We start from the raw sequence: 25,501 nt of genomic DNA, 5'->3' as shown, positions 1-25,501 counted from the left end.
AGCAAGCATTAAAATATTCATGGCAAAAAAGATGTTACAAGCGCAAAGCACCTATTAGAATACCAAATATAAATACATTTAAAATAGTCACTTTTCTTGGCATGTAAATGGATACAAATAGATGAAAACAAAATACATGGAATGACTCATAAACGTAGGAATTACATCGGAGGGAAATACGAATCACGAATAAATTAAAATTCTTATATCCTTTTCATTTGAAATGTTTCAGAGAGGCGACGTTCTCGCGTCTTACAATATCGCAATGTGAAGCGGATGGTTAAATTTGGCAACATCTTTCCACAATTTCGATGTTGACGGCACAAACAAAATTTCAGCTACTCGGCATGTTGTGCTTTTAAATCAGAGCACGATGGCAACGCAAAACGAGTTTTCAGAGAGGAAGAAATGAAATCGAAATAAACAAAAGAAGTAATTTAAGAGAAAGTTATTTTGCAGAAATTTCAACCATTTCCGGAAACCAAATATAACTTTGTAGTTTCTACATAATAATTTTCAAATAATTCCGAATAAATAATTTAATTTTAAAAACAGAAATTCAGCTTTTTTTTAAAAATCTGAATTTAGGATACGGGTACAAAAATGAATCCACCAGCATTTACAATATTATTGCTCTTAAAATATTTTATGGGGTGTTTTATTACCGAGTAATTTATATTGCAGAAATATCAAAAATACAGTTAAAATTTTAATGCCTTTACAACGAGAACCGATATTTAGATCCAAAATCGACAAGTCGCGGTTATTGGAAGTAAAAATTGAAAGCACTATTCTCACACTATAGTAAAATTGTCTCTAAAACAGACAAACAACTTCTAGTATCTATCTTCTTAATCTTTATTGACTTTCTGCTCTCGCAAGTTGGAGACTCAAAGTTCACGAAAGTCCGCTCAGTAGAGCCAGTTTCCGAGTGGCGCCCCCACCCACTTATAAGCTCGCGAGGGCAGGAATTTGTCCACTTTTTGTGAAACATCGTCAGCCTCCTCCTCACGAATTCCCGAAGCCATGATCTCTCAAGTTCTGCTGGCGCTTGTGGTCTTCGCGGTGCTTGAATCTGTGCTCAACTCACCTGTTCTGCAGGTAATAAGAATTTGCTTTGAAAAATAAACATTCAAACGCGGTTTCTTATTTTAATACTTTACATGGAAAAGACATGTTTTAAGAATTAAACGATCATTCCGTTTTTAAAAGAATTATAACAAATTCTTGAAAGTATTATTTAAATCATATAAACCATGTCAAAAGCTTGTTTAATACTGTCGTTTGTCGGGCTATTCCTTTTATATTTAAAGAGTTATAACTCATTTTTATTTAGAAGAATTTATTTCTAAAGCATTATTTTATATAATACAAAATTTCCTAAAACTTTTTTTACAGATTATTTTGAAACAATTTATGAACTTTATTTGTTTATTTTAAAGTGATTTCGAGCAATATGGATCCTTACATCCTATTTTTATAATTGTAATATTATTATTATCATTTGCAACATTATTTTGAACAGTTTTGTATTCTGAAGAATGAAATCAATTTAATAAATATATATACTACACACCTTTTTTTAAAAGAGAAAAGCGGCGTTAAGAAGTAATTGCACCGGAAGTTGATTACATTTTCCAATTGCATTTTCTTATTTGTAGGAAAGAATTATTTTATATGATAAGTTTTAGCAATTATTCATTTATGGAATTATTCAATTATAGCATCTAATTCAAAAATGTATACCCTCCATTTCATTAAACATCATTTATTTTTAAAATTTTCAGTAAATTAATTTATAGAACAACAAAATGAAAAGTATAAATCTTTTTTAAGTTGGTGAAATCGAAATATGTTATAATTAAATTATTACATATATTCTTATTTGCTTTCGTTAATATTTATTTCACCTAGCATTTTCGTTATTTGAATAAAAAATAGATACACTCAAATTCTCATTTTCTCATTCTTTATAAATGGCTCAGAAATATAGTAGTTCTTCAAAACTGAGATTAAAAGCAAGAAATTAAAAATAATAAAATAAATCTATGCGCTGAAGTTAAATATTTAAACAAATCAGTAATTTTTATATGATTTGAAATCAGGTAACAATAAATCTTCAATAAAATTATATATTCATCTATTTAAATTATCTTTAAGAGTTAAATATTTGCGAAGCGAGACACTGCTTTAATAAACAATGCTTCACTTCACGAAACGAGACACTGCTTAAATAAAAATAATGAAAACATTTTTCAAGAAATTATTTTCATCTTATTACAAATTAGAAAAGATTTCTTCCGTATACAAAATTTGACTTTATAAATAAATCTGGAGATATTTATAAAATGTTTCTTTAATGTTTGTAATGTTTTCCAGTTATCTATAATAATTATTTTTTTACACTAAAATTTGAAAAAGAATGATGAATCAAAGAATAAATTTTCATTGCTACATCTTAATATGGGAAATATATAAAACTAATTTCGGATTTCATTATTATTATCCAACTTATTAAATTGTGATTTTTAAATGAATTAAACTCCACTAGTAGGTGAAATCTACTCTGTTTTTATTTCAAATCAAAGGATTTAGCTCATCTTCTAGAATCTACTTCTTGTTTTCGTGTTTAAAGACAAAATAATATGCTTATTTATTTTTTTTTGTTTAAAGGGACTAATTTTGTCCTCAATTCCACAAAACAATTTTTAAATAATTTGCAGAAGTATTATCTTACAGAATATAAATAAAAAATCCGAACTTTTCATGACCGCAACCTCTGGAATTAAAAATATTATCATTGTTAAAATTGCAGCGAATATTAAAATATCAGTTATTTCATCATTTAACACTGATGAAACGAATGCGTATAGAGTCACATGAAAAAAAAAAGAGTGCGCATGCTATCTAATTTTAAAATAGGTCTTGTTTTATGATTTTCTTCTAATACAATGCACAATAGATACCGAATATTTGAAAGAATCTCATGCATATAAATTGAATCTTTTTTATAATTCGGCATTTTTAATTTTGGAGAATTTAAATAGTGAATTTTAAGAAGTATAGTCAAGACATTTGAATTACTCCAGAATAAAAACTGTCAGAACCAGAATAAAATCCTGTCCTATTTCTTAGCAGAATGTTCAACAATTGAAACTGAATCCGTAATTCGTAACTGTTATATTCTACCCATCCAAGAAATATATAACCGATGTTTGGAGCGAAAAATGACATTTTGGAAGGCTTGGATTTCACTTTTCTTGAGCTACAACTAAAATAAAGCAGCAGCGTTAGAAAGTAACATTAAAAACCAACTGGAGTGTTTTCCCCTGAAACTTTCTCGAATGCTGTATAATAAAGAATGATGGATAATAAAGATGAATTTCTGTTTTAGATTCGTTTTTTTGAAACAAAAATTTGACCCAGAACTACATTTGTAGTCACAAATCACCATGCTGAAATTGTCACATTTAAGCGTTTTGAGTTGCCGCATTTTCGTGTTTCTGAAATTACAATCCTTGGTTGCGTTTGGCTCAAATTTTGGCGGGTGTCTGCATTGCAGTCATTGAATCTGTAAGCTGAGTTTTATTCATCTAGCTCTCTTTTTTTTTTAATTGTCGTGCTAACTTATGTTCTGACTGCTGGGCAGACAGACTTCTCCCGAATGTATTTTGCTCAATACAAAATATACAACGTTGGCGTAAAGATCTTTGATATAATATTTATCGCATCTGGCTGAGAGCGTTTTTGGGTCATCTTTCAATCGTCAGCAGACAGACAGACATAATGCTTCGAACATCTGAAACGCAGATATTCTTCAAAATCTCCGGCTGGGACTTTTTGACTATTACAATGCTTTCTATGTATTTCATTTACGAGAAAGTGAAGAATGGAATTTTATGTTGAATATTTTATTAACTTCGTTTGTTTCAACACTCTTCATTTTATAGAATGTTGCTACAACCCGACGCATATGTATGCATTAAAGCGAAATTTTTCGCAGGAACATAGCGAGGGAGCCTCAGAGCTGAACAAGATTGCGTGCAGTTGATTGCGGAATGGCGATTTCTCTTCGATTATGACGTCGTGCGAATACTGCTTTCACCTCTCGTGAAGCTTTTAAACGAAGACCAATACAATATATCCGAAACCCGATATCCCTTGTGACTGAGTTAAGACGCAATTTTGAAAATGTATTAAGAAAAACCCAGTTTTCTTCATTTTAATACATTTTTCTTATTACACCTGTAAAAAAAAGAACACAATTAAATTGAATGAGAGGGAGGGGGGTACTATACACTTACCAGAAAAAGGCTGCGTTCACATTTATAGTAAAATATTCAAGAATAAAGAAAAACGCATTATAATGATAATTTTATTAATTTATTTTATTTTAATAATTTCAAAAATATAGCTCACCTTATTTATTATCAAAATTAATTAAACTTAAAAATTATAAGAAAAGCTCCCAGAAAAGTTCGTGTACAGAGTTCGCAAAGATTAATTACTGTATTCGAGTGAATTAAATACCACGAACTGTAACAATTTATTAGTTAGGTGAACGGCTCTTATATTTTAGGATCTCTGTTCCACTTTAGGGCACAGATTGAATCAGTCTGAATGGTTTATGACGATCAAATCACATTCTTATAGACATTTTCTTTCGGGTTATATCTTATTGACGAGTCTCGACTTCTAATAAGTCCAATAAATTTTCAATAGGCGCTTTAATTCAGGCGATTGTAGAGGCGATTTTAACTGTCCTTATTGTTATTGTTTCTTATGGCACTTGCCATGGATAAGCCCACTGTTACGAAGATAGCGGTTTTAAGCCGGTGGGGGAGCGTCTCTTGTTTTTGCAGTAGCGCCATCTAGGGCCAAGAGAACGACTTATCTATACACACGTCACCACCCTTTTTACGGGACGGACTTCATTCACGCATTTCATTCACAGACCGTAATTTAGATGTGAATCAGAGAAATATCACCCCTGATCCAGTACCCCCAGTGGCATTACTCTCGACATGGAGGACTTTGTGACCACGACAGATTTATACGTCCGTCCGCCACCAAGCACGCGGGGAATATTCGGCCGGCGAGGTTCGAACACGCAACCTAACGGACGCGAATCCAACGGGCTATGCCGGCTCTACCAACCAGGCTATCCCAGCCCCGGAAATTTTAGCTGATTTTCGATACTATATAACAGCTAGACCTACGTATTAAAAGCACTGTGTTTAGGATTTTGCCCTCTACTAGCCAAAAGTCATCACCAAAGTTCAAATACTTTGCGTTTTGTTTATGTATTGACGGTTTAATACTGAATCTATAAATGTTGCATGACCCAGGCCATTGGCTGCCAGGGATCCCAAACCATTATTCTTCCTTCCCTGTGCTTGAGAGTAGATAAAGATTCTGTTTCTCTTCTTCCTGCACTTCAGATTATACCCTTTGAAGTCAAATATGCGAAACTTGCTCTCGTTTCAGAAAAAAACTTTTCCTAAAACCGTGGTGGCATTTGCAAAATCTAAACACTTTGCTTATTTGCAGATGATATGAGTGGCTTTCTACCGGTTACATAACCATGTTAAGTAGTCGTTTTCAAAATTTTCCTTGTAGTGTCATAAAGAATTTTTTTTCAGTCTTATTCTCATTTTTTCATTCAATTTGAGATTCAGTAAACGGAGGATTTACACATATGGACTTGAAGATATCTCTTTTCATGGGCAGTCATTTTAAATGGACGTCTATCTCTAATATGTAACGGATATCAATTAATTGTAATTATTGCCAACACTTCTTATAGAGGAATGAATTCTTGAAACAGTTTTGCTAATTTCCCGGAATCGATTAGACATTTCAAGATAATCTACCTTTCTTCCGAAAGTAGGCTTTTTTTCTTCCAAATCTGCTTTAATTTTAATTCAATTTATCTTCAAAGACCCTGAAAATACACTATTTTAAGTTTACTGTTCTGTTTTAAATAAGTGTTTGCAATAAAAAAAAATGAAATTTCACTTGTGAGTATCCTTTTATTATATTTGTACTCAAATCTTTTCTGGTAGCTATTCTTGACATTTTTAAGTTTAATTAATTTTTTTAAAAGCAATGAATGCTGTATTTCTCAAATTTTTATTCACTTAGTACGAATTGTATAAGGTGTATAATAAATAAAAATGAAATTATATTATCTTTATTATGCATTTTTTTAAATTCTTCAATATTTGATACGCAGACGTTTTCTGGTAAACGTATATAATAGCAAATGTAATACTGTAAGCAATGCAGTAAAGTAATAGAAAGTAAATATATATATTATATCATTTATATTATCGAGGTTCAAGAGCAAATATGTAAGCAGTTTCAGATAACCATATAGTTCCGATTTTAGAAATATTTCAAATGAAATATAAATTATATTATATTTATGTAATAAGTTGTGTGTTGCTGAAACATCAAGAAATCTAAATACCTCTGTCCCTATCAATCTAACTTAATAACATATTCCCGGCATTCTTTAAAAGAAGTTCCACTCATCTGCAGCAGAAACTGACCAGTGAAACTATCTTAGAGATTTTTGATTATTCCAGCGGGTTCCTCCAGAAATCAACGAGGGGCTGTTCCTCCAGCTGGCTCTTGATTTGCCTAAAGTAACAAAACCATTTCAGATCAACGTGAAGCGCCTTTCCTGGCTTAGAAGGGCATAGCAAGTGCAAGATCGAAAATCCCTATCCTGTGAGGTAGGAGGAGCTTCACAAATGAAGGAGTTTCAAATACCTCTGCAGGGAAACTTCGTCTTCCAACTTCTCACTGCCTTCAGCTGTTTTGCAGTAAATGCTTGAAGCTGCGTTGCTTGAGTGTCGTCTCATCGTTCCTAAACCGCCGAGGAAGCAAATATTTCATCTCCATAAAGCGCGTGTTGCCACAGCTTTTCGATGCATCGATGAAACAAAACTTCTTTGCGTTTCAGAAGGATCTCTGTTTTAGGATCTCAGAAGGATGTCCATTTCAACCACTGTTTTCATTGCATGCAACGCCGCATTTGACCAACCGGATGTGAAGACCCTGTGCATAGGCCAAAGCAACCGCTTTATTTTTTTTCTAAGACAGTGGCGTATTCGATCTCTGAAATTAGAGATGAATTATCGCACACAACGCATGAGTTACTCAAATACCACTTTACAAGCTTAACATTTTCTCTGCTAGATTTATTTGTAAGTAAATTTCCGATTTTCACACTCGAGATCGGCATTTCGAATACTTAACCGACATTCATTAACAGTTTAATATAATTTTTTGCAACAGCTGATGTCGTAAACAATTGGATTAGTTACAAAATAATAAAATTTATTTTTAATTTTCCAAAACATTATATTTACTGTAAAAAAATTGGCATTAAATTTTTTTTAACTGCTTAAAAAACGTCATCTAATTGAAAATGTGTATTAGCATCTATCACCTGCATCCATTATAAACGTTCTTCCCATTCATTGATTCAAGTTTTCCTTTTCAGTTTAATTCATTTCCTGCACAATTGATTTCTCATTCAAGCAGCAAAATGTCTGGTTGTAGATATTTTAAAAAAGACTTGTTAGCGAATGGTTAAAATGTTACACCAATAAGATGATTTAACCATCCTTAGTTAAGTTTTCCTTAGTTAGATTAATATATCGTTTTAAAGATTTTGGTAATAATTTCTCTGTTTCAGTCCACATGAGATGATGAGGAAGCGCCGGTAACCACTCTCCGAACTTCTAAACATTACAATTACTGAAACGTTTAGATCACAATAGGCCTTTTAATAGGGACAGCATGCAAAACGAATTTTTGAGAAAATCGTGTTTCGTATTTGCAGCACTGAATTGATTATGCAACCCAATGGAACTAATTCCACCAAATATCTCCTGAACCCACACAAAAGGGTCTGGTGTAAGTTATTTCCGCCATTGCGGGCTATACTGCTGTCGTGAATTGCACGAGAAGCATCGAAGAGGATACTAACGACTTCTATAAAATGATAAAATTTACTCGAATATTTTCGTATTAAAAAAATAGGAACACAAGAAAATCATAATGCTTTGACATAAATCAATATTGAACACAGTTTAGAGCATAAAATATATAATTCATTGGTTAACGAATGAAAAACATGCAGTGCTATTCTGCAGAGTTTCACCTCTCAGGTTACCAAGAAAAGCAAAGCAAATATTTCAACATTGCTCGATATTCATTTTATTGCCTATAAAATTCTGATAATTTTAAGGCGATTTCGTGATGCTGATTCCCGAGCTGACATTGTTTTTAGATTTTGTAACAGAATGATAATTATGTTTAAACGTCAAGATGTGCTCAGTACTCGCTGAAACTGTCTCAAATCTAAATCAATACTAAAATTAAATGGATGCAATTAAATGAACTTAATTCAAAAGAGTAATTAATTTGTAAACAAATACAGCAATCGCATGAAAACTTGGTCAAATTTAAGACTGGTATTTAAACCAATATTAAGGCATGAAATGAAGTACATTCCAATAAATACAAAAAAGATGAACAATACTAATATGGTAAAAATCTCATAATAATATTGCATTGAGGACAAAAAAAGGAAATTTGAATAAATTGTTTCATTTAATAATGGAAAATTACTTTTTGATAGTTTCTTTTAGGAGCAGTTGGAGTTTCTCATTGAACAATTATTTCTAATTTTCCATCATAACTGTGTCTCACCTTCCTGGATATCTTTGCTCGGTTTCTTCAATATCCCGATGGCATCTCATTTTTTTCGAGAAAATGGACAAGATTTCTTGAAAATTGTGAAAGTGGAAACTGTACTCATTTAGCATCCAATTTTCAAAACTTTAAGCATATTAGCTCACCAATACTTCATGTTATTTGCTAGGTCATCTTCTAAAAAATTTTAATAATTAATCTGAAACATTCAGATGCAAAAGTCTTAATATTAGTCATAGATGGTGAACATTTTTACTCTTTAGGGAATTTTGTGCATCAACGGAATATTAAAAATCTCTGCTTACAGCTTTTCAGTGCTCAATCCAAAACGTTTTACAAATAAAATGAATGTTATCGACATCTTTATTGAGTGCCTCATTAGACCGAATTGTAGGGTATTGGATCAAAGGTACTGGAAGCAACGAAAAATGACATTGGAATTAAACCTGCGCATGTCAATCAATAATTTCCTGATATCCTCCGCTGTATTCTGCAGTTAATCTATCTTAAAAATCATTTCGTTTTTTTTTCCGAGTGATCTCTGTGTGCCCTTTTATCTCGCAAGCAATGGAAAAAGACTATATCCACTTTTTGTCCCAGCAGGAAAGTAGTCAGTCACCTTCAAGTTAACTAAAAAAGATCACTAATATTCCTGATAGCAGAGGTTTTGCGCGAACATTTTAGCATTTTGATATTCTTCTTTTTGATAGGAAGAGACATTTGCAGGGAAGGATAATAGTTGAAGATATGCAATAACACACATTTCAAACTTTTACTTAAACCATCTGTAAAAATATTCCCATTTTTTTTCTTTCATATTTTATTCAGACGAAGCAAATAAAAAAAAAGCGAGAACTATTATTTTAATCTTGTCAAGAGCATACAAGAATTTTCTTTTTCTTGAATCTATAAGCTGTTATTTTAAAACTAAGCTTGATATAGTTCTCTTCTTTTTTAAGTTTTATGAGTTTTTTAAGTTAAGTTATCTGAGATTTTCTTTGACTGCCATGTTATATCAAATCATCAAGCTCTCCTTTAGAGAAGTGACGTGACACTGACAAATTTATTTCATTTTGATACCCACTATTAAATTCAGCATCCCGTTTGTTGGACAAAGGAATATAGTTGGAATCTTCATGACTTCAAATCCCTTTTACTTTTCTTGCAACGATTAACGATTTCGCTAGGTAGTAGTAAAACGTTCTCTAAACATCATTGATACACCAAAATGCAAACTTTCCATTTGTCTCCTCCCATTCCTATGCACTTTACGCAATTTTTTAAAATGATTTTGTGAGAAGCCAAAGGATTATCATGATCGCCAAGTCGAAGTCTTGTGATTTTAAATACTTGTTCATATTTGATTAATATCATTAAGTTATTAAACGCATAAATAAAATAAATTAAATATGTTAAGTGCCAGCGTCCTGGCATAGGGATAGCGCGTCTTCCCCGTGGCCTGGGCGTCCTCATTTGGGTATGGTTGTTCTCCCCTTGTTCTATCTGTGAATGTGCCCTCCTGTGAAAAGGGGTTGTGCAAGCGAATGAGTGATGTGTAAGTAGCAAAGTCGTAGTTTTGGCCCTACTTGCCTCTACTATAAAAAACAAGAGACGCTCATCCACCGGCTTAAAATCGCTGTCTTCGTAACAGCGGGCTTGTCCATGGCAAGTGCCATAAGAAACAACAACAAATAGGTTAAGTAAGAAATACGAAAATTTAAATCAGGAGTGTTTATTAGATGTTGAAGCTACCACTGAAATATATTACCTCATATATTGGATCCAATTCTGTACAAGGCCATCCATTTTAGAAACAGCAACGTCATCTCAAGATACTTCTAAAACTGTTAAAACTTCTTCAGCAACTGAACTTTTTTTTTTTTTTTGCTGAACCAGATAATTAACCGTTGCAAAGCACCAAAACATATTTTTTTCTTAAATAAAAAATCATTTTTTCTTAAATACTTTTTAATAATAATAAGATAAACATAATAAACCGACATTTGAACAAAATTTTTACGCACAATTCATTTAAGGCGAAAGTGGATATTCAAAGTGTCAGCACTCTTCTCATTACAAAAGCTTGTACAGCAAATTTGTTTGATTTAATTTAATTGAAATCCGTTAAGTTTTTTTCTTCTTATTCATCGTAAGCAAATTTAAAAATTTAGTTTTTTTTGGCCACGTCAAAGTGATTTCATCATGGTAAACTTCAGATTTTTAAAACAAGCCAAGAGTATGTGATGATGATGATGCCATTTTAATCAAAAAAAAGTATAGCGTTTTTAATTTGCAATTTTTTTTATATAAAAACTGACATTTCCTCTTGAAAGTTACCAATAATTAATTGATTCAAAATTTAAAATAAATGCATTAGTTTTTTTTTAAATTTTGTGACATCTCCAGAGATATTTAGAATCGATCTCATATTTTTGAGCAATTATGAAATAATATTTTGCTGAAGAGGATGATATCTTGCTTCGTTCTACTCTTTCTCCACATTGTCATGCTTTCCTGGCTGTCAACTGTTTGATCCTCAAGCATTCCATGTCAGCTTGAGCCAGTGGATTTTGGGTTCTGGAATGCTTGACCTTCTGATTCTGTAACAGGACTGCCTTTAAATTGCATATGAGACGATGAAAGCAGTTATCAGGCGCTGGTACGGGGAAAGAAGTGTTATTACTGTGCAGAGCATAGGAAAGGAAAACATGATTTTTTTTTTATAACCAGAAGGGATGAAAATAGTTTTGATTGCGTATCGTTCGGTAGCAGCACGTGCTAAAAGATTTACTTTCAAACATTGAACAATATGATGCTCAGCTCTGTTTAGCAAAAATTTTGATTGAAACTTCTTATATTCTTAACAATATAGCGATTATTGTAATTGTTAAAATTTTTAATTACTAAGTTTTAACTTTAATAGAAATTTGAGAAGTTAGAATAGTTCACAGCAAGCTGAATCCAAAATAAATTGAATTTATATCATTACGTATGCACTAAGCAAAGTTGGATTTCATTGGATGAAAAGATGAATGTGATAAGAATAATTTTTTGGAATAATTTATTTTTTCTTGTGCAAATAAATTAAAAAAAGATTCTTTGGTGAAGGATTCGGCTAATTTCTCCTCCTTCTTATATAAGTATGTTCATTTTCCTTGACAGAAATATTTGTCCAGAGATACATATTTCTGAAAGTTGAAAAAAGTGAAATAATTTTTTTTGGTTAATTTGTAGTGTATCTGAAAAATATGAATTAACTCTATTAAAATTGCAGTTGTAGACCTCATTTCATGCAGAGTGAAATAAACCTATTTAGCTGTGGTTTGATTTTACAAATATAGCTTTTTGGAATTCTCTAAAAAAAATTTGTAAAATTACCGAAATTTTCAATTTAAATAAAGTATAACTTCCATAAAATGTTATATACTTTTGAATTTATCTTTTAAGTAACATTAAGTTTTGAGCCGCCCGTAACAAACTGTTGATGTTAATTTTTTTTTCATCAGTTTGTATTATAAGTTACTTTTCTTTTATCTACATAATATTTATAAAAAAATCGTTTTAAATGATATCTACAACAAATTGCTGAGAAATAAATGAATTACTTATTTAAATTGGATGAAATGGTCAATGAACGTAATAAAAAATGTAAGATAAACTTTCTCTGGATATAAGTGTAAATATGCAATCAGTCAAATACTTAAAAATATGTATAATATTTTGCTTATAAATGCGATAATAGTGTGACAATGTCAATGTAACCGTCTTAGAATGAAAATCTTTTGCAAATTTTAGGAAAAACATTCCTAAAATTCCTAGCCGCTTCATTCCTAAACGCGGGGATAAACAGGGGAAATTCGTTCGAAATTTTATACTGTAGAGTTTTATATACTTCACTTTTGATGAAAAGATCATGTATTGGATTTATACCATCTAAGCATATTAAATTTTTAAATAATAAAATAATCGAAATATTCATTTTTGATTAGACAGACAGATTATTATCCGTAGACGAATTTAATTCTAACTTTGACGATTATAAACAAATATGGTTTAAAAACTACATGCAAAATTTATCCTTTTGCTGTTGTTTGTCTATTGGAATTGTATTTTCCTTTCCATTTGAGTCCATCTGTAGTCATCTGAATCAGTCAAGTAAATTTTATTTTTGAATTCACTGCAATTTGTAAGTTAAATGTGGAGATGTTGTCTCTCCAAAACTTCCTTGCATACTTTTTAATAGAGATGTTATCTCGGCGCATGGCATTGGAGTACAATAAATACGTTATTAAAGGGTATTATATTATTTTCTTTAATACGTTAATGTTATTACGTTATTTTTGTTATTAGATAACTATGTTATTTAATAAAAACCATTCGAAAATATAATAATAAGATTATATTATCATTTGATGTGCATTACTAAATCTATGATGTGATCCTTGGCACTTTTTGGGAAATGAACCCATGGCATGCACTTAAAAGTATCCCAAAATCGAATTATTTTTTTTCCTCTGCGTTCTCTGTTTTCTCAAACCAGAAGACATTGGAATTGGATACAAAACTACGCTTACAGTCACAAAGTCCCGCAGTGCTTTTAAATGACTGCGTTATCGCGTTGATATGTTTTTGAAAGTAAAGAAAGACAGATGGTCAGCCCCTAGTTAGATTTGGTGCAAAATTTGACAGATGTTTACAAATTTGGTGTAAACATATACAAAATTTCATCCTTCCAGTTCAAAGTGGTTTTGAATTGTCACAGACATACATAATGCCAAGAATGTGTTTTCCGATCTCGGGGGGATCCAAAACGGGAAGATTCTGGCCTCTTTTGACGATGAAAACCCTTTCGCTGCTCTTCACGTAGGAAGAAGGTGCCGTCATCGTCTATTGCTTTATTGCATTGCGTATCAGGCAGCTTGCGCGATGCCATGTAAACACAGCCTCGCTTTTATGGATGTTTTGAGATGAATTATCTCCGGATTTAATGGCAAAACTATTTATATTGCAAACTATTTTGTATAATATCCTGTATTGAAGAAATTAGGTTTGAGTACCGAGAATATATCATTTTCTTTCCTTGAATAAAAATATGTAACTGAAATCTAATTAAATAAAAATAAATCCGAAGCAAATATGGAAATTCAGTGCTTATTGAAATATTTGTTTCATTTTAACGTCACTTCGGTGCTTCCTTTGAAGTCATCAGTGTCTAAGAAATATGTTTGTCGAGGAAGATAAGTATTTCTATTCCTGAAAACGGAGAAAAACAAACAAACCCCAGCATATTTTGAGAGAGGATGATTATTTCTCTACGACTACTCAATTTTCCGGAATCTCATAAAAGAGGCGCGGGAATTTTTTATGGCATCTTTCCGAAGTAAATCTAGAGCACTCAGCGGGATAGAGCAATTTAAAAGTCATTTTCTGCTATGCATTTGACAGAAAAGACGCTTCTTTATCAATTTCTATGTCATGTCTTAATTTCAAGCTTAATTCTCCATTTTTAAATGGTGCGATGTTTTCGCTTTGAATTTTGTGCAGAAATATCCATTGTAGACCTAACTGTAAATCATTTTTTTTCATGAATTCAGTTTATTTATTAACTTTTATAAGGTGTGTATACTTAAGTTTGAATTAGAGTTGTACGAGAGAAAAAGAAACGAATCAAGCAAAAAATTTAAAAGGCTCAAGAATCTATAATTAAAAGACATTATTTGATATTTTAAAAACATATACAGTGTTCTTCTAAACAACTTGTATAAATATCAGTTATTAATGAAATTAAAGTTTCGAAAAATATTCAAAAGTTTCTCTTCTTTGAAAGTTTTTGCTATTATAGAAAAATGAATACAGGAATTTAGGTTATAATAATCTATCATTTAGAGACATGATTTGAGGTAATATCTACATATATCAGATGAAAGTAAAACCAACGAACCAGTAACCCGGCCCCCACTAGTGAACTGATTTCGCCATCTTTTGCTTCTTATGATCTACAATTGAATAATCAATGATTGCCTGCCCCTTTTCTTATCTTCTAGAGATTTGTTTTTTCAAAAATCGCAATCTAACTGTACCTTCTAACCATTAAACAGATTTCGTCAAAATTAGAGCCACAAGAAAGCTTATAACCCCTATATACACCATCAGTGATCGATCTCCATTTTTGAGATATATCACAAAATTAAATTTTAACAAATCCCCCCCAACTTTTATTATTTCGCCGATTTAGCCAATTTGATTTGTCAATTCATTTCGATACTTTGAAAACCTGCAAGATGAAAAACCCCAATCAATTCAAACCAGATAAACAGATCACTTTACTTGTGCTGGATATTCTAAGTTTATTGAGAAAATATAATTTAAAATAAAGCTTTCTTTCGCTGTGAAAAAATGTAGTCCATCAAAGTAGTTTGACATGAATAAATTAAGGCCATTATTATGAGGTACGAACAGCTGATCACAGAAGACGGCTATATATTTTAAATATAGTTTCCTTAATTATTTCAAACATATAGATATGTATAATTATATATATATATATATATATATATATATATATATTCAAAATAATTAAGGAAACAAAACACTAGTCTCCCATCTCTGAAAATTGGTCAGATTTTGAGAATTTTTATTTAATAAGAAAGCTCATGATCGTATATAGTCCTTCCCCACTTTCCGTTCGAGACAGAAATCGTAAAAACCTTCTTGATTATTAAAGCTTCCTGAGCAAAACCTTTTTAATTGAGCCCCCAATTCTAATCACCATACCGTTTTGCCAATTTTTATTTCATTAAAAAGCTTATGATATCTGGGCATATTATCAATGATCGTTTACATTTGAATTTTTCAAGAGCTATCGCGAAATTAAACCTTGATATCCCTTAGTACAAGAACTGGGTCGATTCAGCCGCTTTTGCGTGCGCAGATAAGAGATCTCAACATTTTCTGTTTATTGTGCTAATATAGTTTAAGATATTCTTCTTACTTGGGACGACAAGATGCAGTTTATGAATGGAATCATTACTATGAAAAGGTAATTACTGAAGGCGCTTAGTTTCGAATTAAAATGGTATATTTTCAAAACTAGCTGCACACGATGCATTTCAAAATGCACATGCAAACTAGCGTTCTCTTAAAAATTTCTCTCCCGTTCTCTAGTACTAGAGAATGCTGTGCACGGCGCTGGCATACAATAGTTATGAAATTTCTTGGCTGAGAATTTAACACTTTTAGTGAACCTATCGTGTGATCCTTGGCGAGTTTCTTTTTTTTTTATCAATTTACCTCTCTAATGTGGTTAATAATATCCTAAAATCGAATTTGTGTTTTAGACGCGTTTTTTTCAACCGATTGAAACAAACATGTCACACAGAATTACAAGTATAGTTGTAAAGTAGCATACTAAATCAGACATATTTAAATCATTACGTTTTTGAAAGTATTGACCAATAGATGTTGAATCCCATGTTGGAATTAAATCTGTGTGTCAAGTTTTATTGATCTATTATCTATCGTCGTTTTCTACTTGCATTCGATCAGTCGAGCAAACATGCTTCCTCTGAATGCACTTTGTTCAAAATGTGGTAGAAATTTGCAAATTCGGTGTAATGACCGTTAATCCAATTTCAACAGTCAAGCGCAAGGCGTAGTTGAGTTGTCTTTATTACTGACAGGCAGACGGACGGTCAGACATAATACTAAAAATATCTTTTTGACTTTCAAAAGGTCTAAAACGAGGAGAATCATCCAAATCTCGAGTTTCGAATATTTAGACGATTGCAATACTTTCTGTGTATTTCCTATACGAGAATAATGATGATATCAAGTTAATTTTAGTGACCTTTATGTCGATAATTAAACACTATATCAAACGATTCTTATTGAGCCTAAGAAAATAAATACAACCTCTATATGGAAACTACTGATAATAAAACTATTGCTTCGAAAATTCATCCAAAGATACACCTTAATAAATCTAATAAAGACCGTGGAGCACTCTTAATAACAATACTCTTATACAAATATTGTGTGAAGATACGTGACTACTTCATCAATCTAAAGGATAGTTACATGTTCTATAAGAAATGTTTGCATAGCCAATGTCCATGCATCAATTGCCAGAGCTCAATAAACACCTTCTTGAAATGACTTCGTGATGCAAAGAATGCAACCAATAGTTTTCCACCTATTATTTCCAGACCGTGTAAGCAATAGTGTTTTTCTCCGTTTTTTATTATCGTCTTCGGTATTATTAACTTTTATTCTGCTTTACTTTGTTCCTGGAGCAAATAGAAGAATTCCAAATCCGCAAGAAATGTTGTAAATAGCTGCAGAATGTTTGAAAATAATATTGTGCAATATTATTTTCCGAAAAGTGAACCATTGTAAAAGTTGCAACTTTTTCATCTCATACCGTACACTATCTATGTACAAATCTATGTTTTTGTGTACAGTTGAATTATTTAATATACACAACATCCCTACAACGAACTTTCATATCTCGAACTAACATAACTTCTCTATCTCGAAGCTTTTTCATCAAGATATTATTTATACTTTTTTTAACACCGTTTTGCAATCTTTCCTTGTCGAAGTTCTAATAATATATGTTTAATCGGCCTTCTCGACCTTCGGTTAAGAAGCAAGGTTCTAACACAGAAGATCAGAGCAGTCTACGTTTCTACAAATTGACGAAGGCATTGTGATTATTAAATATTTTACAGGGCATGCGTATTATTAAGTGTAATGAAGAAGTGATGAAGGCAACACCGTAACCGAAAAAAGATGATAATGAAGTAACAAAGTTTCAAAGAAAAACTGATAACAATATTTTAGATAATACGAAAGGTATTACAATTTTAAGAAAATATCACCATCTTTATAAAACATACAAATTTTTATGAAAAATATGTTTTTTTTGTTTAACTTGCACAAATCAGGATTAAAAACTTTTTTATACTTTGGAAAAAGTTAATAAAGAGGATAAGTAACTTCAGAGTTTTCTTTCCTATTCATAACATAATTTATAAATTTCTATTTAACTATTTTTCTTTATACAAAGTATTTAAGTGGAATGTTTAGGTTACGTTAATTAGATACTACGAATTAGTATTATTAATGCTTGGGCAAACTTTAATATCTCGAAAATTTCAGTTCATATTACATAATAAACCTATATAAATACTTTCGAAAGTACCTGTTTAAAAACCTTTTCTTCACCAACAATTTACAGACGATTTACTTGAAAAAAAAATACTGGTTTTTATCATCAAATGAAGACAGAAGACGGCTATTAGTTCTATTGTTTCTCTCATGCGCATATGCATACATTAAAATAATTTTCAAGAAGAAATATAAATTGCTTCTGGAAGAGTTAAGCCGGATGATTATTTTATCATTAACTTTTATATTTGACAAGGCCGTAGTGAAAGAAATATTCAATGACAGAATCTCTCTCCTATCCTAGAGCTGAAGAAAATGGACTTCTGAAAATTTCTGTTAAAAAAGAAATAAATTGGTAAAGTATGCTGATTTGGAACAATAACGGAAACATAGAAAACTTCTACTCAGGTGTTAAAATTCAAGAAAATCGTGTGTTCGAATAAGGATATTCCTACACACTTCTACCTCATCCCCTAAAAATCAAGACATTGGCCTTATTGGAAAGATATTTAGCTAATCCCATTAGAATGCGTGCGTACTTTTGCAAAATTTGGATTGTTATTTTTTTTAGAACTTCGAATGAGAAATTACTCTCATATAATTCGAGAAATCTGTGAGAGCGTGATTTCTGAATTGCAGGTTTTCATATGATTAAATTCAAAATATGATCGCATTTAAAAAAAAAAAAAACCAGCCTAAAATGGATGCCAATAAAAGTGTTTCTGTTCTTTCGATTCCTCAGGCGAGTCCAAGGCCAAAACAAACGAATTCCAGTCAGCCGTTAATGAAATTCCTTGATTCTCTCTATTTGTCGCGAACTTCATTCTTCAACTCGCTCAACATCACTGTACCAACCTACAGCAATTATCTTTATTCTTCAGCGTATTTATATGTTAGAAATCATTAATAATAAATATCAAAATACGAGTTTAGGGTGTTTCAGAAAAGTACAGATATTGTCGTTATTCTCCTGATGGTCTCATTTCTGGTAGTATGTTCTTGTCAAGCTTCAGTTTCGGAATCTAATATTTGATATTTTGGGAATCGATTTCATCAAAGATGTGCCGTTTATATTTTTTTGTACAGCATTAAATTTGCATTCGCATACTAAACATTTTAATGTTAGCGTGGCATGGAATTTTGAAGAGTTACCAATTATCTGTCAACGTTATATCTGTTGTATATCAAACGTTCTAACATTGAAGTGGCATGGGAGATTGAACAAAAATGATACAAGACGAGATTTTGAAGAGACTTTAAATCGGGATTTTAAAGCAAATTGAACTAATCTGAAACGAATATTGTTCGGTTTAGTTAAAACAATTACTATTATTAGCATAATATAGTATTTATAATCATTGCGCTACTGGGTATAACAGCATAAAATCGAATTTATCAAAATTTTGTTTTCTTTAGATTCATCTTCATTCTGTTTTCCACCTACAAATTATAAGAAATACGAGCTGAGATAAGAACATCTGAACATAGCTGAGATAAGAACATCTGATTTGTATAGTCAATTCAAGAGTATGAATTGAGGTTTGCTTTTATTATCAAAGGAATTGAGTGGAAGAAGGATATAAAATAAATTAAATATTAGAATGTTATCTTTTTAATATCGTCTATACAGGTTTTTATAAACTAACAAATCTCAAAAATACATGAATTGAAATGTTTCTTGTGTATATTCCTCCGTAATCTGCGATTTCTCAGCCGTGAATGAGGATAACGGAATGAGTTTAAAAGAAGATCCTAAATGCTCCGGATAAATAAATAAAATGCAGTTGTGCGGAAATTTCATTTGAACGGCAGCTGGTATTATAGAGCCATGAATAAAAGTTTGAAAAATAGCCCAAATAGTTTAAATATTCATGTTTGTTAGTTTATGTGACAATTTTAATATCGTCGCATAAACAGATGCACTTTGTTTTTAAACTCAAATGATAGCTATCAAATAAAATGTTTCTTCTGAAAATGCAAACAACAATGGAAGCTTTGCATTGCTTTAATGGATTACCTTTGTCTCATTCAACTAAGTTCATGATGTACTTAAAGAATTTTGAATAAGAAGAGGCCTTTCCTTAAGTATCGAAACAAAAGAACCCATTAAAATTTTTCTGGGATATTGTTTGAATTATATCTACGAAAGAAATTCGGAACATTGTCTATTAGATATTTTGTTTTCGAATAATAAAATCAAAATATGATTCGTTTCTAAAATAATGGCATTGGACTAACATAAAAACGATTTTCAATTTGCTTGGGAAGGTAGAAGAGTTGTATTCTTGTTCAAAGTGTTGCTGGGATTGCAAAGTTCGGATATTATTTTAAAATAAATAATTGTTATGACATTTTTAGTTCCGTAAGTATAATATAATCGAATGGAATATCGTACAGTGTTATACAATCTTACAATTATCAGAAAATATATAAAAAAATTGCAGATGTAACTCATCATCAATATTATACAACAGGTTAAATATCATCAGAAAGCGAAGATTTTTTTAAAAATAATAAATATTGCAGAGATTTCGTAATATACGAAAAGAAAGGACAAAAAAAAAAAAAAAAAAACACTCTCTTTTAAAATGTAAAAGGAAAACGGTCTCCTTTTGGAAAATAAAATGAAACGATGTCTTAAAGAAATATAAAATTATTTTAAAATAGAGATTAGTATCTGCAGACTTTCTTTAAGACAAATTTTTCTCATGTGCATTGCAATAAAATATTGTCAGGTTGACTAAAGAGTAATAATATTATCAGTTGACTAAATATTATTAAAAATATCATTACATATAAGTGTTTATCAGGTTGACTAAAGAATAGGATTCCGTTGTCTGTTATAAATAATTGAAGTTAATTGCAATAATTTTGAATTTTTGCAATAATTATTTTATCAAGTAGCAGTCATTTTTCAGCAAGAGGGAACGCGCAGCACATAACTTTATATCTGTCTCACAATTTTTTTTAACTTAGAGTGTAGAGTCCGACGGTGCACCCAAGTGACAACACGAAGAATAATATCGGTTATTAAGGGAAATTATTACAGTCTCCGTCAAATATAGCAATCCGAATAATTTCGTTATCTCATGTAGTGATATATTTATCTATTATTACCTATCTATCTCTGCAAAACGTGGATTGAAGAAGCAGTTGTTGAGTTTATTTATGATTTATATATCATGCCGACAAGGATTGCACTTCAATTTATTTTTCCGTGGCAGGGCAGGGTTTATACAATGGGATTGAGAGGTGTAAATGCGTCCGTTACCACCTGGGCACAAGAGAAAAATTCTTATCGGGATTTCTTTGATAAGTGTTGATTCGGGAGAGAGAATCTTCGGAAGGAACGCCTCGGGCGTTAGGGATTTTTATCTCTGCATTTGCACAGTGAGAAGTGTAAAGTCATCAATTTTCTTTATAGGGGGTGTTAGATTTAATCAAGTAAAAACGTCGGACCAGGAAATAATTGTTAAGATAAAGTATTATAAGCTAATTTAAGACTAGAAAAATTGGAAATGAATGGTGATTTAAGTTAGATTAGGAGATATCATTGTGTGTGTAAAGTATGCTTTCAAGAAGTAATTTTATTCTTCACTATTTTAAAGACATCGTCAAGTTTTATATAATAGTTAATATAATTATTTATATTATTATTAAATTTTTTATTATATATTATTATAAATTTATATTATATATTATTATAAATTTATATCATATATTATTATAAATTTATATTATGTATTATTATAAATTTATATTATATTATTATTAACGTTTATGTATTATTCTTTGTGCAAGCCATGATGAGAGCACGGTGTAGCTATTGAATAGAAAAGTATAATTACATTAAAACATTTTTAATAAAATAAACTTTTTTTTTTGGCAATGATAAATCATAAAAAGGCGAGGTAGAAAATTAAACCTTACGTCTGTTATAAATTCTACCTACTTATTTGTGAATTATCATGAATCCTTCACTTCTTTATAGAATGTAGAATAGAATTTTTACTGTCCTCAGCGAATACTTCCTTTAGTCTATTTACATGCTATTGGAAACAGATTTATGCCGTGCTAAATTTATAGTAATTTATTTTTATTTCGTGTAATCATTCTTTTTAATTTTTTGAAACATACTTAAAAAACAAAGGTGCGATAAATAATGGTTCTGTACCAATTATTTTGATATGTGGTCACTCTTCTTTGTTCGTACATATAATGAATTTCCCTTTTATGTAATATAGAGTTTAATAAAGAATAGCATGAAAGTAATGCCAGTATTTGCATTTTTAAACCCAAAAAGGGATGGCTGTATTCCATTTATAGTAAAGATTGGGGAAAAAGATAATCAGAAATGAAACGTTTTAAAAGTAAATCTAGATCATGTTTTTTAAAAATATCTTAAAATGAGATGTTTTTTTATATACATAAAAAAGGGTGCAATTCAATTTATTTGATTCCTGATAGAAACAAATTTGGATAATTTTGCTCGCCCCGGACGTCCAGTTAATTCACACATTACATGAAGTTTCGAGTGCAAAATAGAGATTTTTCTGCAACAATTTATAAATATTAAAATAAGTATATCAAAAATATGCATTTTTCTTGCTTACCGTTTCTAAATTTATGAAATAAGGGCGTCTCAAGTATATTTTTAAAAATACCGAATATATGAAAATTTTCAAAAAAATTCAATGCATGTGTTTTTCCTATCACCGACGATGATTTGTTTAAAACATATGTTATCTGAACTATTCCATTAAAATGTCTATCTAAAAAAAAAAAAACCCTCTAGAATATTCATTTACCAATTTTAAATTATTCAGGAATAAACAAAAGGAATAGAGATGATTACCAAAAGAAAGTTACTACATCAGGTGCTCTGGACAAATCAGTGCAAATATTTGGTCACGAATAATAGATGGCATTTCAATTCCATATATATATATATATATATATATATATATATATATATATATATATATGTTTGTATTTATATATATGTGTTGTGTATATATATATATATATATATATGTTTATACACATATGAGCGTTACATATATAATAGCATTATATCAGTATGTGAGTTGCTTATGTATATTATTAAATTTGTTCATATGAATAATATATATACAGGATGTCCCATAAATATTGGGACAAACTTTAAGGGGAGGTAGGGTACATCACAAGGATTCAGATTTGCATAGCAACCCGTGGTCGGAAACGCCATGGGAAAGTTGTATAACAGGTACAAGAAATGAAGAGACACGAGATTGAGATCATTGAAATGCTTATTGGTCAAAGATATTACATGTGATGTGGTACATGATATTTGAAAATGTCACAAAAGATGTTCAAAGTTTCCACCATTGTTAGAGATCTTGCGTTACACCGTCGGACCATAGACTGGCGAACTCTCTCAAATACACCCGGATTTTGTTGGATATCCTCAGCAGCACAGACGATTCTTGCAACCAGATCCATTTCTGAATCCATAGGTGTTGCGTACACAGCACTTTTCCGTGCTCCCCAAAGAAAGAAATCGATGCTGTTTAAATCAGGAGAGCTTGGTGGCCAGGGAACCGATCCACCACGACCAATCCATCGGTGACCAAACACCTGATTCAAATGTTCACGAACACATCTGCCATAATGGCAGATTCCCCATATTTATGAGACACCCTGTATATATATATATACAGGGTGTTGCCGAATTCGACCGACAAATTCAGAGGGGTGAGAGTAGGCATCAAGAGGATAAAGAATCACCATACAACATGGGGTCCCAAACGTCGTTTAGGGGGTGAAAATCGCAAAAATATCGGAAAACTGTTGGAAACTGTAAAAAATTAATAAAAAAGTAACAAATGTTGTTTTAACTATGAATTTTTTAAAAGTGAAAGCACATTCTGAAAGGCTATTTTTCATGTTAGTAACATGCCGATTTGATGAACCAGGGGTCGTAAATTATTGAAAACGGAAAAATAGTTTAGATCCCTTATCTGCAAAAATTTTATAACTTTAAGAATAATAAAAGCTTGAAAATAGAAGGAATTTTATACTCTTTAATTTGATATAAGTCTGTAGTCTGAAAACTGAAGAGGTTTTAAGATATTCAAGAAAATTTAAAATGTTTGCCGAGAAACATCGCTGCAACAACGGCACCTATGTTTTCAGAGGGTGTTGCCAAATTCGAAAGATAAATTTTGAGAAGTGATAGTAGGCATTAAGGAGATGAAAAAATATCATAAAACCTAGGGTAGCAAGAGATGTTTATTCTGTGAAAATCACAGAAACAGACATCGAAGAGACAATTAGCTTGGCGAAGAGAATGGCCCAATGAATGCGAAGATTTGGGACAAGGTAGTCGAGAAGAAGAAGCTTTCTCGTATGTAAATTTTCCATGTGTTCTAGGAATATAAAAGCAGCGAGTATTGCAGAATTGATGGTTCGAGGAATATAAAAGCAGCGAGTATTGCAGAATTGATGGTTCGAGGAATATAAAAGCAGCGAGTATTGCAGAATTGATGGTTCGAGGAATATAAAAGCAGCTTGTATTCATTAATGAGCAGTGCACAATTGATAGTCGATAAGTTTCCTTCCCAAACAACATGTCAGATTTCACAAATGACGAATATGCGGATATGCATTTAATTTACGGCCGAGCAGATGGTAATGGACGCCTAGCACAAAGAATATACCAAGAGCAACATCCAAGTAGCGTTGTCCACACCACAGCACCTTTGTAAATATTGATCGACGGTTGCGGAAGACAGGGATCCTTCAAAATAACTAGACCAAATGCTGGGCAAGAACGAAGTGTGCGCACACCTGAAACAGCGAGTTTTGCAACGATTGGCCGATACCCCATCGACAAGCACGCGATCAGTTGCAGCTGAATTTGGTATTTGGCACGAAATGGTGTGGAAAGTCATGCATGCTGAAAACATGTACCCCTTCCACTTGCAGAAAGTCCAACTCCTATACGATGACTATTTCCCACGTCAGATGGACTTCGAACGCTGGTTGCTTGGTGCCACATAGGAAGATGCACCCTTTCCTGCAAAAATTTCATTCTCAGATGAAGCCAGATTTACTAGAGAAGGCATCTTCAACACGCACAATGCACATATTTGGTCCCCCGAAAATCCTCATATCACTATCTCGTCAAACGTGCAGCATAAATTTAGTATTAACATCTGGGCAGGAATTCTCGGAGATCATCTGTTGGGACCGTATCTTCTTCTACCTGAACACCTCAGTGCCGCAAATTACTTTATTTTCTTGCAGCACGTCCTTCCGGATTTACTGCAGGGAATACCGGCCATTGCACGCCAGAGCATGTGGTTAATGCACGATGGCGCACCAGCGCATTTTTCGAATTCTGTGCGTAACTACCTAGATGATACATGTCCTGAGAGGTGGATTGGACGCGGCGGACCTGTTGATTGGCCTGCACGTTTCCCAGCCCTCAATCCCTTGGATTTCTTCTTCTGGGGCCACATGAAATCTCTTGTTTATCAGACACCTTTGATGCTGGAGAAATCGCAAGCACACCTGGTATGTTTCAGCGCGTCCGGCGGTCCTTTAAACGTCAGTGTCG

The 25,501-nt window shown here is 31.8% G+C and overlaps 1 protein-coding gene across 1 annotated transcript in view; it reads left to right on the top strand.

Annotated features, from left to right (window-relative positions):
• Positions 1-980: 980 nt before the first annotated feature.
• The window catches only part of LOC129981623 (corticotropin-releasing factor-binding protein-like), a 91,318-nt gene continuing 66,797 nt past the window's right edge, over positions 981-25,501 (top strand). The window contains exon 1 of the mRNA XM_056092537.1: positions 981-1,101. Within this exon, the coding sequence (XP_055948512.1) occupies positions 1,027-1,101 (75 nt within the window). The 5' untranslated portion in view covers positions 981-1,026. The remainder of the gene's footprint in view (positions 1,102-25,501) is intronic.

Source organism: Argiope bruennichi, chromosome 8, assembly GCF_947563725.1.
Source record: "Argiope bruennichi chromosome 8, qqArgBrue1.1, whole genome shotgun sequence".
NCBI classification, from domain to species: Eukaryota; Metazoa; Arthropoda; class Arachnida; order Araneae; family Araneidae; genus Argiope; species Argiope bruennichi.
This window is presented reverse-complemented; position numbering and strand designations above follow the sequence as displayed.